The sequence below is a fragment of the Rattus norvegicus genome, chromosome 12 (genome assembly GCF_036323735.1).
Source record: "Rattus norvegicus strain BN/NHsdMcwi chromosome 12, GRCr8, whole genome shotgun sequence".
Lineage (NCBI taxonomy): Eukaryota > Metazoa > Chordata > Mammalia > Rodentia > Muridae > Rattus > Rattus norvegicus.
Window position 1 is genome coordinate 15928325 of NC_086030.1, and position 14365 is coordinate 15942689.

Genomic DNA, 14365 nt, shown 5'->3' on the forward strand with positions numbered 1-14365 from the left:
GGAAGGAAGATGTTTAACAGCAGCTCTACCCAAGGGGGTCTTGATCCACAACAGTAGGGCCAGGTGGCTCCCAGGTTGGAACAAGTGACAGGATGAAAACAAAAAGCAGTGTGTGGTGTGGGTTTGTTATCCCAAAACTCAGGATGCCCAGGTTTGAATTTAGCCAAGGAAACAAAATGTATTCCAGGACTAGTCTGGACTAGTTGTCAACAACGACGACGACGACGACAACGACGACGACAACAACAACAACAACAACAACAACAACAGTGGAGTTTTGGGAGAGTCTTAGGAATAATCTTTACTGGCATGTTTGATTAAAAGTAACCTAAGCAGCTAGGCAAGTTAGCAATGGCAAATTGTAATAATTTTAGTGATGATGTAGTTGCCGGTCACTTGTTTTTCATGACTTAGTGGTGGCAACATATGTGTTTGACAGTGAGTGGTGTGAGGATGTCTTTTGGAATAGAACTCAGCAGTTTGCTTGTGGATGGAAGACGTCCTCCCGGTACAGGAGCTGTCTGCCAACCAAGTGTCAGCTTCTGTAGGAGGGGGAGTCTTCCCAAGTCTGCAAAGTTGGCTGAGATGATGTCATAAGATACAAGATGTAGGTCACATCTAGTGCTTCCTATTTGCATTCCCAGCACTCGGGAGGCTGTGGTAGGAGGGTTGCTTTGAGTCTTAAGCTAGCCTGGGCCACAAAGTGAGACCCTGCCCCAACAAATGTAACAGTGGATGAAAGAGATGGCTCCTTTATTGAAATGTTTTGTTTTGTTTTTTTACATTTATTTAGTGTTGTGGGGGGGGGATTGAACCTATGCTGTGGCATGCTCGTGGTGGAGATCACAGGGACAACTTGAGGAGATCTCCTTCCACAATGCTGGTCCCAGAAATCTAACTCAAGGCCTAAGGCTTTCAGCAAGCACCCTTTCAAACTGCTTAGCCATTCCACTGGTCTGTCCACTGATCCTTCAGTAAGTTCTCCCAAGCAGGAAGAACTGAGGTAGATGGCCATAGCTCATGTGCAACTGCCAGGCGTGGAGGCATGGACTTGCTGGCTTAGGTCTGGGGTGATGAGACAAGGCAGGTCCCTGAGCCTTTCTGGCCAACCAGACTAGCCTTCTTGGCATGTTCCAGGCCAGGGAAAGTCACTATCTTAGAAACACAAAACAGACAATAGCATCTAATGATGCCTGAAGTTCTCCTCTAGCACATGCACATGCGCAGGCATGCATTCGGGTACACACCCACCCCCACACACTCACATACATACACACACTCACGCACAGACATACTCACACATATACCCTCATGCACACACACACCATGGATGCTGCACATGATTGTGCACCCCACTTATCTCAGTTCTATTGAGATGGGTGCAGGAGGATCGCCAGTTTTATGCCAGCCAGGACTATATGATACCCTTTCTCATAAGAGCCTGCCCTTAGAGAAGAAATGATCCGGTCGTAGCTTACTCATGTTGCATGGAGTGGTGGACCCAGCAGAATAGCAAGGAGGCAGTTCTCTTAGCTCCGAGATGTCTTCACTATCTTCTAGAGTGCACTCTGCACTTTAGGAGAGCTGCTCCCCAAGGCCCCAACAGACAACTTGACATTCTCACAGCCAGAACAGTGTTTCAGGCACAGTTGCAGTGGTCTTTCTGTAGATGCTGCAGTGTCCTTACACTGCCAGGGAGAGGGGAGGGGACACAGCACAGGACATGTGGCTCTCAGGAGTTTGATGGACACCATCTAACCAAGATCTTGGTTCAGTGTGATGTATGAAGATGCCAGATGTTAACCTCTGTTCTTTATACACACAAACACAGGTGAGTCCACCTGCGAACTTCACACACAACACACACACACACACACACACACACACACACACATTATGGGAGCTGTTAATAGTTGGCTTCCCAATGAGCATGTGTGTCCACACACATACTATACAAATATGGTAGCAGTTGAACAACAACAACAATACACTTGATGTTGACCTCTGTTCTTGACATACATGAGTACACACATTCAGACATCATACATAAACACTTAATATATACACACAAAACGTTTTAAGATGATCTGAATTAACATCAAACTTTGTGTAAAATGAAATTAGAAGTGAGAGCCATTTGAGAATGTCCCACCCACTGGGGCCAAATTTTCTCTCTTTCCTCATTTAAATCCATTAACCCAACACTTGCAGATTGAGGCAGAGGTTGTTGAGTTTAAACCCAGTTTATGGAATAAGATCTTACCTTTAAGAACAAACACCAAAACCCCTTCTAATAAATCCTAACGGGGCAGGGGAGAACTTCTATGACTCCAAAGGAAAGTGTTTGGAAATACCATAAAGCTTAGTTGAATAACAATTTAATTCCATTTGAATTTAGTCACCTGGAAAAGGCAAAGTACTGAGTTCTAGTCCCACAAAGCTGTCGTTTCCTTTGAGACAGGGTCTCACTCTATAGTCTTGGCTGACCTGGGTTACAGACATGCACCATCACACTTAGGTGTATGTATGTATATATATCCGTATCTAATCTATGTATAAAATTATATATTAATTTTTCAGACAGGATCTCTGTAGTTCAGGCTGGCTTGAACTTATGGCAATCCTTCTGCCTCAGCTCCCTGAGTTCTAGGTCACAGACAATAAGGGGTGAAAGACTCTGATCAGCAGTGAATGCACTTCAGGGGTGTGTCCTAAATGGGTGCCATAGGCAGGCGCTGTTGGGGAGAGAATACAAGGATGAACTACTTTGTCCAGCCTCGGGAACCAGGAAGTGACAAAACAGGACTGCACCCAGTTGCCTCAAACTGCAAAGCTAAGGCTTGAAGTGAAATGTCGATGGGGGTGCAGGGTCTGTCCCTTTGCCTAGCGGGGCTACGTAAGATAGAGACAGTGGAACCACGGTCGCGGTGAGGGCCCGTGGGTGTAAAAACCAGAGATCTCGGAGCCCAGTAGTCCCGCCGTCTTACTCCGTAGGGCCAAGTGCAGGAGAGGCATCAGTCTCCCGGGACGAGAAGCTCAGGTGTACTCTTGCTTTAGGGTCCCAGCTGGGGCCGCTCCGGGAACTCCGGACGGAAGCTGCCCCTCCCCGCCCTGCTGCCGGACACCCAGCCAATCAGTGCGTCCCGCCAATCAGGGCGTCGGACCAATCAGTATGTTTTCTCCGGCGGCGCCCGGCGCTTAGCTGACGCGTGAGGCCAGCCCGCGCCCCGCCGCCCTTGGGCGACGGCCCCTCCCGCGCTTGCCGGGCCCGTTAGCTACGCACCGCGCCTCTTGCGCGACGGCCCCTGGGCGGCGGAGGCCGTGGCGGCGGCGCGTGCGGGCGCGGCCCTGGCGCGCCCCCTGGCGGCCCGGCCGACGAGCTGCGGGTGCGGCGCTGACCCGGAGGCGGCGGCGGCGGTGCCCGGATGGAGGCACGTCATTGTCCCCCGCCGGGCGGCTGGGCTGTGTGCGGCGGCGGCAGCGGCGGCGGCCGAGGGGGATGGAGCGAGTGCCGAGCCGGGTCAGGTAAGCTCCCGCCTCCTTCCCGCCCGCTGCAGGCCGGCGTGGGGCCGGGCCGCGTGTCCCTGCTTCGCGGCCTCTGCCGCTCCGCCACCTTCAGCCGGCCGCGGCCCGCCGGGACTAGCGCGGCCCCTCGCCCGCCGCCCCCTCTACAGCCGCCAGGCGGCCCGGGGACCCCACGGCTGCGGGACCGGCGCTGCTACCGCCCGGCCGGGCCAGGCCTGCAGAGCAGGAGGCGGTGACCACGGCGGGCGGACTCGCAGCGAAGGCAGCGCTGGGGTTGCACGGGAAGGGCCGGACCCCCCTGGTTGCCATGGCCACCGCGCTCCCACCCCACCGGCCCCAGCCCGCCCCCTTGGTCCGCTGCTCCGGCCAGGCTGCAGTCCGCAGCCCCTGGGCCGCCCGGCGCGTTTGGAGCAGCCGGGGTGGGCGTGTGCATGCCGGGACAGTGTAGCCGGCGTCCGGGGCCCGCCCGCCGTCCCTCGCGTGGCTGCCACCTCCGGCTCCAGGGCGCCCCTCGGAGCTCGGGGCTGGCCTCCCCGCCCCCACCCCACCCCTACAAACTTTCCCACCCGGGCGCGGTCCACTCGGCTCCTCAGCAGAACACCCGAGTTGCCCACACTGGAGCGGACACCCGAAAGGAGAGGCGGACAGCCCGGGGTGTTGGGGTTGGGGGAGGAGCCCGGTAGCTCTTTCCCCTCCGAAAAAAAGCGAGTGTGCTTTCCTCCCTCAGGTTCTTTATCTTTGGGGCACGGAGAACCAACTTACCTGGAGGAAAAGGCGGGTGGGAGGGATCGGATTCAGATGTTTGAAATGAAAATTTGACCGGACCAAAGTTTTACAATCTAGGACTTTAACCTCCCTAGAATGAATACAGTTGAGATTACTTTTGTTGAATAGCTCTTTTATATTTGAAGGCCTTAGGACTTGCTTGTTTGTGTTTCTTTCCAGTAAATACACTCAAGTAACAAGAAGTGTTAGGAAACTAGTTAACGCCCCTTTTACAAAGTAACAACTGGATTCAGGTTCTCACAGCTAGCTGTCTATGGGAGGATACTTTTCTTCAAAGCGTGCATTTTAAACGGTCTGCTTTTACCATGTCACTCATTCAGATGCTTAGGTCTGTGAAGAATGAGTTACACTTACTTGTTTTTACTCAGGGACAGTTTCACTTTCTTTTCTGTAATCATTGGCTCAAGACTACAATATTTGGTTTGCAAAGTTTTACAGCTAATCATTTTGTTTACCTAAATACAATTAAAAATCAAGTGGTATCTTTTTAAAGTTTCTTAAAACGGAAATGTTACAAGAACTTGTATAATATTGTTTATAAAGAACTCGCACATGACAGTGTTGACCTTATTTCTTGAGTGTATGTGGAGTGACACAATGTTTAAATAGTGATACTCTTTAAAATGAGAAAGAATAAATGAGAAGAGTAAATGTAGCCTGGTATTCACTCATTGTAAAAGAGATAGAAGCAAGTAAAAGTCCTTAGTCTTGCACATTTATTCAACTGTAGTCCCTGTTCAGGTCTCAAATGGACTGTTGTAACTTTGTATATCATGAAAAGGTGTTGGGGAGGGGACTCAACTTTAATTAAAGTAAACTTTCAAAGTCCATTTTGAACACTAACTTTCAGAAGCTTTTCTTAGAATAAAAATAGGAGCCACATGAATCCTGACTTACACAGTATAGTTGGGTTTTAAAAAGGTTGTCTCTATTATAGGTGGAGTTTAATTTGATCCCCGGTGGTTTTAGGGTGAGATTTCATTGGCTGAATTTCTAAGTGAAGAAGATGAATGGATTTTGTTATTCTTGCCAGAATCAAAACAATAGCATACTTATTGATGACTTGATTTGTGTTTTCCTTAATATGTATCTCCTAAGCCTATTACTCTGCTTTTGTTAGAATAAATAGTGTTTTGTTGGGCTGTTTGTTAATCGTTGTATGGAAAGGTTGCTTGTCCCAGGAAAACCAAGGGGTTCCACTATTAATGTTACTTTAAATAAGGATAGACTAACCTTTCCTTATTACCAAATTTTGGCTTTCTTTAACTCTTCCTCCTGTTCCTTTCCTTTCATCAACACACACACACACACACACACACACACACCAATTTCTTTTGCCTGTAGCATGAGAAATGTATAAACTTTATTGGATGATAGGCCCAAATTTTCTTGTAAATGAAGGTGATTTATATTTATCTTCAATTAAGTATTCAAGTTGGATAATTTACTTTCTGATTTTATGTAACTGTCCCTACATTGTTTAGGTTGTACTTTACTTGAATTAAAATTTTTAAACAAGGAGGTTGAAACTTTTAAGAAACAATTTATGTAAGCACCAAGCACATGGTGATATCTGTTCACCGAAGTGGCAAGTTCATGAGTATTTTATTACCTTTTGTTCTTTAAAATGGTGATTTTTTTTTTAAAGGCCAAAGTTTAGCTGTTTTAAAGAATTAAATGAGGTACATGATATATGTCATTCAGCACAAACTGGTGCTAAAAGCAAACACTAGTTACTTTCTGTTTGTGTGATTTCATTCATTTGTTGAGTGCATGTTTGGAAAGCTTCCCCATGCCAGGTAGGGTGGAGTAAGTCCTTACTGCATGCTACCATAGAAATCATCACAAGTAGTTTTTAAGATTGACTTCTGACCCAATCTTGAGGTGAAAGGCGTTGTCAAGGAAACCCTTTAAGATGGGTTTCTAATCCAGTCTTGGAATGAAAGGAATTGTAGGAGAACGCATTCCAGAGGAATGAGTTCTAAACCTGACAACTGAAAGTGTTAACTGGCCAGAGGTAGAGAGATGGAGAAGAACATGTAAAGAAGAGCTTGCAGCAGCTCAGACAGAGCAGGGACTAAAAATGGACCCTGTCTGTGGTGGGAACATGATGTGCAGAGTGTTCCAGAGACTGAAAGATGCTGGGAAGAACATAGGAAGGCCGGGGAGCACCCCTAAAAGGTTTCTTCAAGGTGTGACGTGTAGATGTGGCTGCCTGGACATTTTGAGGGCCACCCTAAAGCACTTCGCTGACTTAGGTTGCATAATGGCTAGACAACCGCCCTGCTGGGTGGTGGCTCAGTCACTGACCTTGCAGATTTTGGCTGATTTTTCAAAGGTTTATCATGAAAATTTAGCAAGTAAATGCATATTTAGTTATTAATAGGATACCCAACACATTGAAAAACTCAATTAGTAGATTTAAAAATGAGATTCAGAGGGGTTGGGGATTTAGCTCAGTGGTAGAGCGCTTGCCTAGCAAGCGCAAGGCCCTGGGTTCGGTCCCCAGCTCCAAAAAAAAGAAAAAAGAAAAAAAAATGAGATTCAGAGATTTAATACACATTTGTGTTCAAAGTTTGATGTTAGTAAAATTACAGGTTTAATTTTAAAAGTTAAAGTACTATAAACTGGACTTTTTCAGAAAAATGCGTTTGTTCACTAGTAAGACTTCTATAGCTAAAACTTTTCAAAACTCCACAAATTTCATACAATGGTATTTTTAGACTTTGAGTTAAAAATTAAAACTATTCTCTTAATGCAATTGAATTGATTTCCCCCTCCCCGAAAAATGGCATCTGAATTGAAAATGTAGTCAAATATCCTAAAGTGTCAACTGTTCCTCACTTTAAGCAGTAGAGAGAAGTGTTTTCGTTAAGTGTTCTTAATTGCCAATTGAGGTGCCTAAGAATAAACTGTGATGGTTTGGGCAATATGGCGCAGGAAAAGGCTTCCTTTTTGGTGTTGTTGCTACTGCTGCTTCCAAGACAAGGTCTTCCTGAGACGGTCTTTACTCATTCTTGATCTTCCTGCCTCCACCTCCATTGCTGGGATTATAGGCATGCACCACTAAGGCTAGACAAGACTTCTGCCAACCGAGTCTTCCCTACTACCACTAACTGGTTTATGTTTGGGTGACCTCTTTAAAGGTAGTTTTACTTGGTTAGACACAAGTTTTGAGGGTATAGTGACTGGCAGGTAGACTGCTCTTTTTCTCACCCTTTGAAACAAATATACTTTTTGTCTTTTGCAGGGTTGAAAAATGACCATAGTTGACAAAACTGAACCTTCAGACCCATCAACCTGTCAGAACCAGCCTGGCAGTTCTGAGGCGGTCTCACCTGAAGACATGGACACAGGCTCTGCCAGCTGGGGTGCCGTGTCTTCCATAAGTGATGTCTCAAATCATACACTTTCATTGGGGCCGGTGCCTGGTGCTGTAGTTTACAATAACTCGTCTGTACCTGAGAAATCAAAACCATCACCACCAAAGGATCAAGGTATGACTGCAGTTCCTGCTAGGAACGCCTGTCCAGGTGATTCAGAAGGGTGTTGGTTTTCAAGACTGACACTTACTTCATTTGCTCTACTGAGCAGTCAGTCATCTTATCCACCCACCCACTGCAGACCATTAGTAATGTGTATCACAAATAGGGTGGATCGATTTCTATTTGTCAGGACTGAACTTTTCTTTAATTCCCAGTTTCTTGAGGAACAAACTTTTATTTTGGTCTCAAACTCCTTGTGTAGCCGAAGCTGGCCTGATTGTTTTGTCTTCTTGATTCTCTTGTCTCTACCTCCTGAGCACTGGGGTTACCTAGGACCTTCTCTGCATTTGAAGGAAGCATTCTGTTAACTGAGCTACATTGTCAGAATATAAAGTTGTAGCTCTAAAAAACTCCCATAAATCCATCAGCCAGCTGCCAGCAATTCATGGCCTCTGAAACGACTACCTGTGCGTGCGTGTGTGTGTGTGTGTGTGTGTGTGTGTGTGTGTGTGTGTGTGTGTTGTGTCTTATACCTTCTGGCCTTCACAGCACCAGTGTCTGTGTGTGCACAGGTATGGCACACACAGAAATACAAATAAATCCAGTCAATGTTTAGATTTCTCCATTATATAATTTTTAAACATTGTATTATTGTGTGTGAGTGTGTCCATGTTATGGTGTGTATGTAGAGGTCAGGAGATAAGTTCCGGGGTCAGGTTCTATGCTTCTGCTGCAGGTTCCATGATTAAACTCAGGTCGTCACACTTGTGTGGCAAGTTATTTTGCCTGCCGAGCCCTCTTGCAGGCCCTCGGAAAGATTTTTTAACTAGTGTCAATGAAATCTGCCTTTGTTTCAGATGGACTCATGTCTCTGTAGATTCTTTAGTTTGTACCCTCCCCCTGTGTCCTTGAAGAAGCCAAATGAGTGTGAAGTTAAATAGGATCTGGACTTTCTCCTCTGTGTGTGGCAGGCTAGTAACAGGGCGTGGAATCTTGATCAGATTCAGACATTGCTGTGTATTTTGCTTCTTTGTTTTTAATGTTTTGCTCTGTTTTTAAGTCCTAGGTGATGGCATTGCTCCTCCTCAAAAGGTCCTATTTCCATCTGAAAAGATTTGTCTTAAGTGGCAACAAAGTCATCGAGTTGGCGCTGGGCTGCAGAATTTGGGCAATACCTGTTTTGCCAATGCTGCGTTGCAATGTCTGACTTACACACCACCCCTCGCCAACTACATGCTATCCCATGAACACTCCAAGACATGTGAGTGCCTTATACTCTTTGAGTGCATGTTTTCAGTGCTGTAGTTTACTTCCCTAATGCTGTCCTCTTCTGAAATGACATAAAGTGTTTAGTGACATTACATGGCCATGGGCTCGGTGTTCAGCTTGGTGGTATAGTGTGCTCAGCTAACATGTACAAGGCCCTGGGTTTAATCCTCAGCCTGCAGTGAAGAAAAAAAAATCAACAACAATAACAAAAAAAACCAAATTAAATGATCACCAAGAAGTTGGTTTGCTGGTTTAGAAACTGGGGTGGGGTGGGAGGGACTTCTAGGATTGATTTGGGGTTGCATAAAGAACATTTCATACCTAATTTATCTGTAAAGTATTTTAAAAGAAGCTTATTTCGTTAGCTTTTGACATTTCAGAATCCCTTGATTTTTATTTATTTTGTGTGTGTGTGTGTGTGTGTGTGTGTGTGTGTGTGTGTGTGTGTGTGTCTCAGTCTCACTATGTAATCTGCCAGCCTTAAATCAAGTCCAACATTCTCCTCAGCCTCCCAGATGTGACCTGGCATTCCTGGTGTTTTACAATTCTTTTAACTCAGTAAAAGCCCAGCTCAGTGTTGGCTAGTGAAATTTGAAAATAAATCGTTCAGTTTGGGGTTGTCTGCTGTCCCTACCCCTGCCACAGATCTTTTGAGGTATGATTGATAGTAAACCTGTCCTTTAGAGTCACAAGTTGATGCATGTTGACGTTTGTGTACACCTCTGAGATATGGCCACAGTTATGCTGATCAAATCCAAAAGTTTCCTGGTGCCTCTCTGCAGTCCCCACTGCCTCTGCCCCAGGTACCTACTCATCTGCACTTCACAACAATAGGCTTGATTTTATTTACTTTTTGTATGCTACATATATGGAGTTTGAACGGATATATTATTCTATTTTGCCTGATTTGACATAATTAATTCAACATTATTCTGTTGGTTGCCTGTACCAACCTGTTCTGAGCTGTGACAAATTACACAGCTACACACTTGGGACGCGAAGGTTCACTACAGAGTGAGTTCCCGGCCAGGCTGGGTTACCTGGATCCTGTCTCCAATAAATAATCAAGTAACCAAATCTTTATAAAACAGATTGGTACATGGGTAAGAATGAAATGGTTTCATCCTGTGCTGGCACATAACTTTTAAACATTTCCCAACCAGCAGGGGAGAAAAATTGTGTTCACACCATTTTCTAACACAAGATGTGCTCAGGGCTTTTTTGTTGTGGGGGAGAGGTGCGCTGGGGCTTGAGGCTAGAGTGCCAGGCCTGCTAGGCTAGGCGAATGGTCTGTCCCTCACTTGTACCGTCGGCCCCATCTTCACCAGTGTGATCTTTCTCAGGAATGTTTCTAGTGTCTTCTGACTGCTGTGACTTTTCTCTGCACTTCTCTCAGTAATGATGTAAACATCTTGTGAGGATTTGAACTCTAGATGTTTACATGGCTAAAATGAAATGTCTAGTCAATTTTTTTTTCCTGAGATAGGATCTTATGTAGCCCAGACAGGCTCAGCCACTTCTGATCCTCCTGCTTTTACAAAACTCGAGTCCTGGGATTACAGGTGTTCATAGCCCGGGGCTTCAGAACCGCGTAACCGTGTGCTGGGTGAGCAGTCTGCCAGTTGAGCTCCCTCTCCCCTTTCAAATATTTTTTTAAATATTTGTCTGAAAACTAGTTTTCCAATATGTTGAAGTTTGAGGGTTTTATAGCTTTTGGAAATGGTAGACTGAGATTTGTAAATGTTTTTTCCTGTCTCGGATGTGTCTTTTCATTCATCTCAAAGTCTTTTGGAAAATGTGTTTTACTTGTCAGAAGTTGTAGTTCTTTTTTTAAACTTTTTATCAGTTATATCTTAAATGTTCTATTAAGAAACCTTGAGCTGGCAAGATGACTCGGAGGGTCAGGTTGTTCGCCACCAGACCTGACAACCTGAACTCAATACCTAGGATCCCCGTTAGAGAAGGAACGGACAGATTCCCACAAGTGGTCCTCTGACCTCTACACATTGGCATGTGTGTCCCTACAGAATATACACAGAATAAGAAAAATGTAAAAAAAACAAAAACAAAAAACTAAGGTCGGAGATATTTTTACTACGTTTTCTTCTGTACATTACCCAAAGGACCTGGGTACCTTTTTAGATAATTTCTGTTTGTGATGTGAAGAAAGAATGTGGTTTTTTTTTTCAGTGCTGGGGCCCACATGTGCTCAAAGGCCTCTGCTGTGACAGTTCACACTGCGCTCAGAGATTAGCCTTCTCCACCGAGACAGTGTGCATCTTTATCTTGCGCGTACCTGCTCCTTAATAAATACCTGACCTCCTCGGGCACGTTTCTTCCCTTGACTTTAAAGTGGTCAGGACATACCCAGCCCCAGGCTTCCCAGACGACAGCAAGCTCAGGGCGCACACGGCAGCTGGCACCTGCTGCATTTGAGCATTTGCCCCTCACTTCTGGTCTGCCTTCCTGTTACACATTGTCACGTTGTGCTCATTTGGATTCTCATTGTCTTGCAGGCCATGCAGAAGGATTCTGTATGATGTGCACAATGCAGACGCACATTACCCAGGCACTTAGCAACCCTGGGGATGTTATCAAGCCCATGTTCGTCATCAATGAAATGCGGCGTAAGTCTCACGGCAGCAGCTCAGGGCAGTAGCCCGTGTCTAGTTGTCCTCCATTCCTTTTCCTCCTTGCCTTTTGGGTTAAGGACTCACTCTGTAGGGCAGGCTAACCCCAAATTCATGGTCCGGATCCTGAATCATCCTCTCAAGTGCTGACCAGTCATAGATGTGTAACACCCTGTGGCGCTTGTATGCATTTTCTTTTTTCTTCCACACTTGCGTTCTGAGACAGGGTCTCCTTTGTCCCAGTCTGGTCTAACTCTTTATCTGCTGGTTTCCACATGCCAAGCACAGAGCACAGGCGTGTGTTGCCACGCCCACCGTATCGATGTGCTCTGCGCTTTTTGGACTACAACTTCATATCATTTTAATTAGCCAAGTTGTAATAAAAATGAACACAAAACTTGTTCAGGCTTCTAGCTGAGTAGTTAGGTGACAAGAGGCAGACTATAATCCTTTTGCTTAAAAAGCTGCTAAAATTCCACTCTTTCTCTCTCTCTCTTCCTCTCTTCCTCTCCTTCTCTCCTGGCTTGACACAATAAAAAAAAAAAAAAAAAAAAGCTGCTAAAAGTCAGAGATTACCTGAGTGTGGTGATGCACACTTGTAATAACAGAAGGCAGGAGGATCAGGAGTTCCAGGTCATCTTCAGTTATGTGGAGAGTCTGAGGCCCGGTTGAGATACATAAGACTCAGCCTCAAAAAACAGTCAGTCATTGAGGGATCTTTCCGGGAGCGTACTAGAAGGTGTTGCTTTTAGGAGTGTTGCCATGGCATAAGGTATGTCATAATAAAGCCCCGTCTTTCTTCAACTCTTATAGGTATAGCTAGACATTTCCGTTTTGGTAACCAAGAAGATGCCCATGAATTTCTTCAGTACACGGTCGATGCCATGCAGAAAGCATGTTTAAATGGCAGCAATAAGTAAGTACAGCAGAGTGTATGTTGCTTCTTTAGATCATGTACCCAGCCTGTCTACTTGAAGGCACACAGGTCAGTCTGATGTACCTTGGGGTCCATCACCTTTTCCTAGGATTAGCAGTGCTGCGCTTACCAGAGCTGTTGACTTTGCTGCCCTAGATACTGGGCCGTCGGCTCCAGGCTTGTTGCTGTTTGGTTTCCGGGTCCCAGTGTAGCTCCTCCTACATTTTACCAGGTTTAATAGTTTCTCGTTCATCTTCAGATTCAGCAGTCTGCCCTAACCCTCTTCAGTCAGCTTCTGTAGCTTCTTAAAACCCAAATGCACACTGAGGGGGGCTGGAGGTGAAGGTGCTAAGGCCCTGCAGGGTGGCGGCCACTCACACAGGCTCACAGTGTCTGAGGATTGGTCTGAGTGAGCGCTCACTCGTGCTGAGCACAGGAAGGCGCTCTACCTTCAGCTCCCCTTACCAGGCCTTGGGAAAGAAAAGAAGGCCAGGTTTGCAAAGGGCGCCTTCTCCATTCTCTGGCTCAGATCCCCTCATGACAGCGTGTCTTGTGTCCTCCTCATGTCCTCGGAGTGGGACCTTCTCTAGCTGTGACATGTTCTGATGTCATCACCTTTTGTGATTCTCCTCTGAATTTTTACTCCGGTATAAACACAGCTGTCTTTAAAATATAGCCACAGCATTCACAGTAGTGCTTGCCAAGCTCTCCTCTCATGTCACTTCTGACTGTTTTTCAGATTAGACAGACATACCCAGGCCACCACCCTGGTCTGCCAGATATTTGGAGGCTACCTAAGATCCCGAGGTAAGGTTTTGTTTGATGGTTCATCGTAGCACACATGCTTACAGTTTTAAATATTAGCAGTAGGCAGGGTAATAATGAGAAGTAGACCCAGGTCTGCCCAGACTTCTGTTTCCAGTATAGCCTTCTGGTGCTTGCTTATGGATGCGCAAGCTGGGAGCATACTGTGCATGAGATTTTCAAATTTCTCTTACTGTTAGAAATCTTTCTGTGTGAAGACAGATGTAAGAAGTGCCACTTCATTTCCTGTTGAGGGCTAAGTCAGCGTCCGTTCTGATGGTATCCAAATACATGTACCGTTATGTGTGCAGATATGTGTTCAGGGTAAAGTCTTCTCATTTCTGAATCATACAGTGGCTACAGGGTAGAGCACTCTACATTCCAGCCAGTCACTCATAGGGGCTAGGCTTGTCACACGTCTACCCACAGTACATAGTATGTATTACAGTTGTTTCTCCATCGTAATAAAAGCTGTGCTCTTCAGTTCTTTATTTTGAAGTGTTTTCTGTTCTTTCAGTAGTTGGTAAGGCGGAAAGTGGACTTTACTCACTGTTCATATTTTCTTTTATTTCAGTCAAGTGTTTAAATTGCAAGGGTGTTTCAGACACCTTTGATCCATACCTGGACATAACACTGGAGATTAAGGTGAGCTCAGCAGTTACAGTTGTGGTTAAATCTGTTTCCTCGGACTTTATACATTCTCATACCGATCAAACTTAGATGATTGTTGCTCTTAGAAACTTTAACACACTCTTGTTGCTTGTGTTTGCTTTTCTGATTATATATTCAGTCTGTGCTTACTATTATAAAGAAAAAATATTTCAGAGAAATGTAAAACCTGCCTCTTAGAATTCATTCTTTAGTGCCGTGATCTATACTGCTCCACAAGTACTAAAAAGCTTGCTTTTAAAAAAATGTTTAGACTCTTCAAGGGTGCGTGTTAGTGTGTG

The 14365-nt window shown here is 45.5% G+C and overlaps 2 protein-coding genes across 4 annotated transcripts in view; both read left to right on the forward strand.

Moving 5' to 3' along the window:
• Positions 1–14365, forward strand: part of Usp42 (ubiquitin specific peptidase 42) — a 51320-nt gene that overhangs the window by 25215 nt on the left and 11740 nt on the right. The window contains exons 8-14 of one of the 3 annotated variants that reach the window (XM_063271139.1): positions 188–3525; positions 7562–7808; positions 8857–9057; positions 11582–11692; positions 12509–12611; positions 13351–13418; positions 13990–14060. In XM_063271139.1, the coding sequence (XP_063127209.1) occupies positions 7571–7808; positions 8857–9057; positions 11582–11692; positions 12509–12611; positions 13351–13418; positions 13990–14060 (792 nt within the window). In that variant the 5' untranslated portion in view covers positions 188–3525; positions 7562–7570. Of the gene's footprint in view, positions 1–187; positions 3526–7561; positions 7809–8856; positions 9058–11581; positions 11693–12508; positions 12612–13350; positions 13419–13989; positions 14061–14365 lie in introns of those variants that run through there. The other 2 variants (XM_017598289.3, NM_001105909.1) reach the window with 2 other exon arrangements.
• LOC120095931 (collagen alpha-1(I) chain-like) lies at positions 2758–7555 on the forward strand. The gene is made up of 3 exons (XM_063271910.1): positions 2758–2838; positions 3058–3209; positions 3276–7555. The coding sequence occupies exons 1-3, from the start codon at positions 2758–2760 to the stop codon at positions 4342–4344; spliced, it is 1302 nt and encodes a 433-aa protein (XP_063127980.1). The 3' UTR covers positions 4345–7555.

Excerpts from the sequence above, each read along its gene's own strand:
- LOC120095931 (XM_063271910.1), top strand. The coding sequence starts at position 2,758 with ATGAACTACTTTGTCCAGCCTCGGGAACCAGGAAGTGACAAAACAGGA. Across the intron at positions 2,839-3,057 it reads CCTCAAACTGCAAAGCTAAG|GGTCCCAGCTGGGGCCGCTC; the intron begins GCTTGAAGTGAA and ends CTCTTGCTTTAG. Across the intron at positions 3,210-3,275 it reads GCCCGGCGCTTAGCTGACGC|CTACGCACCGCGCCTCTTGC; the intron begins GTGAGGCCAGCC and ends CGGGCCCGTTAG.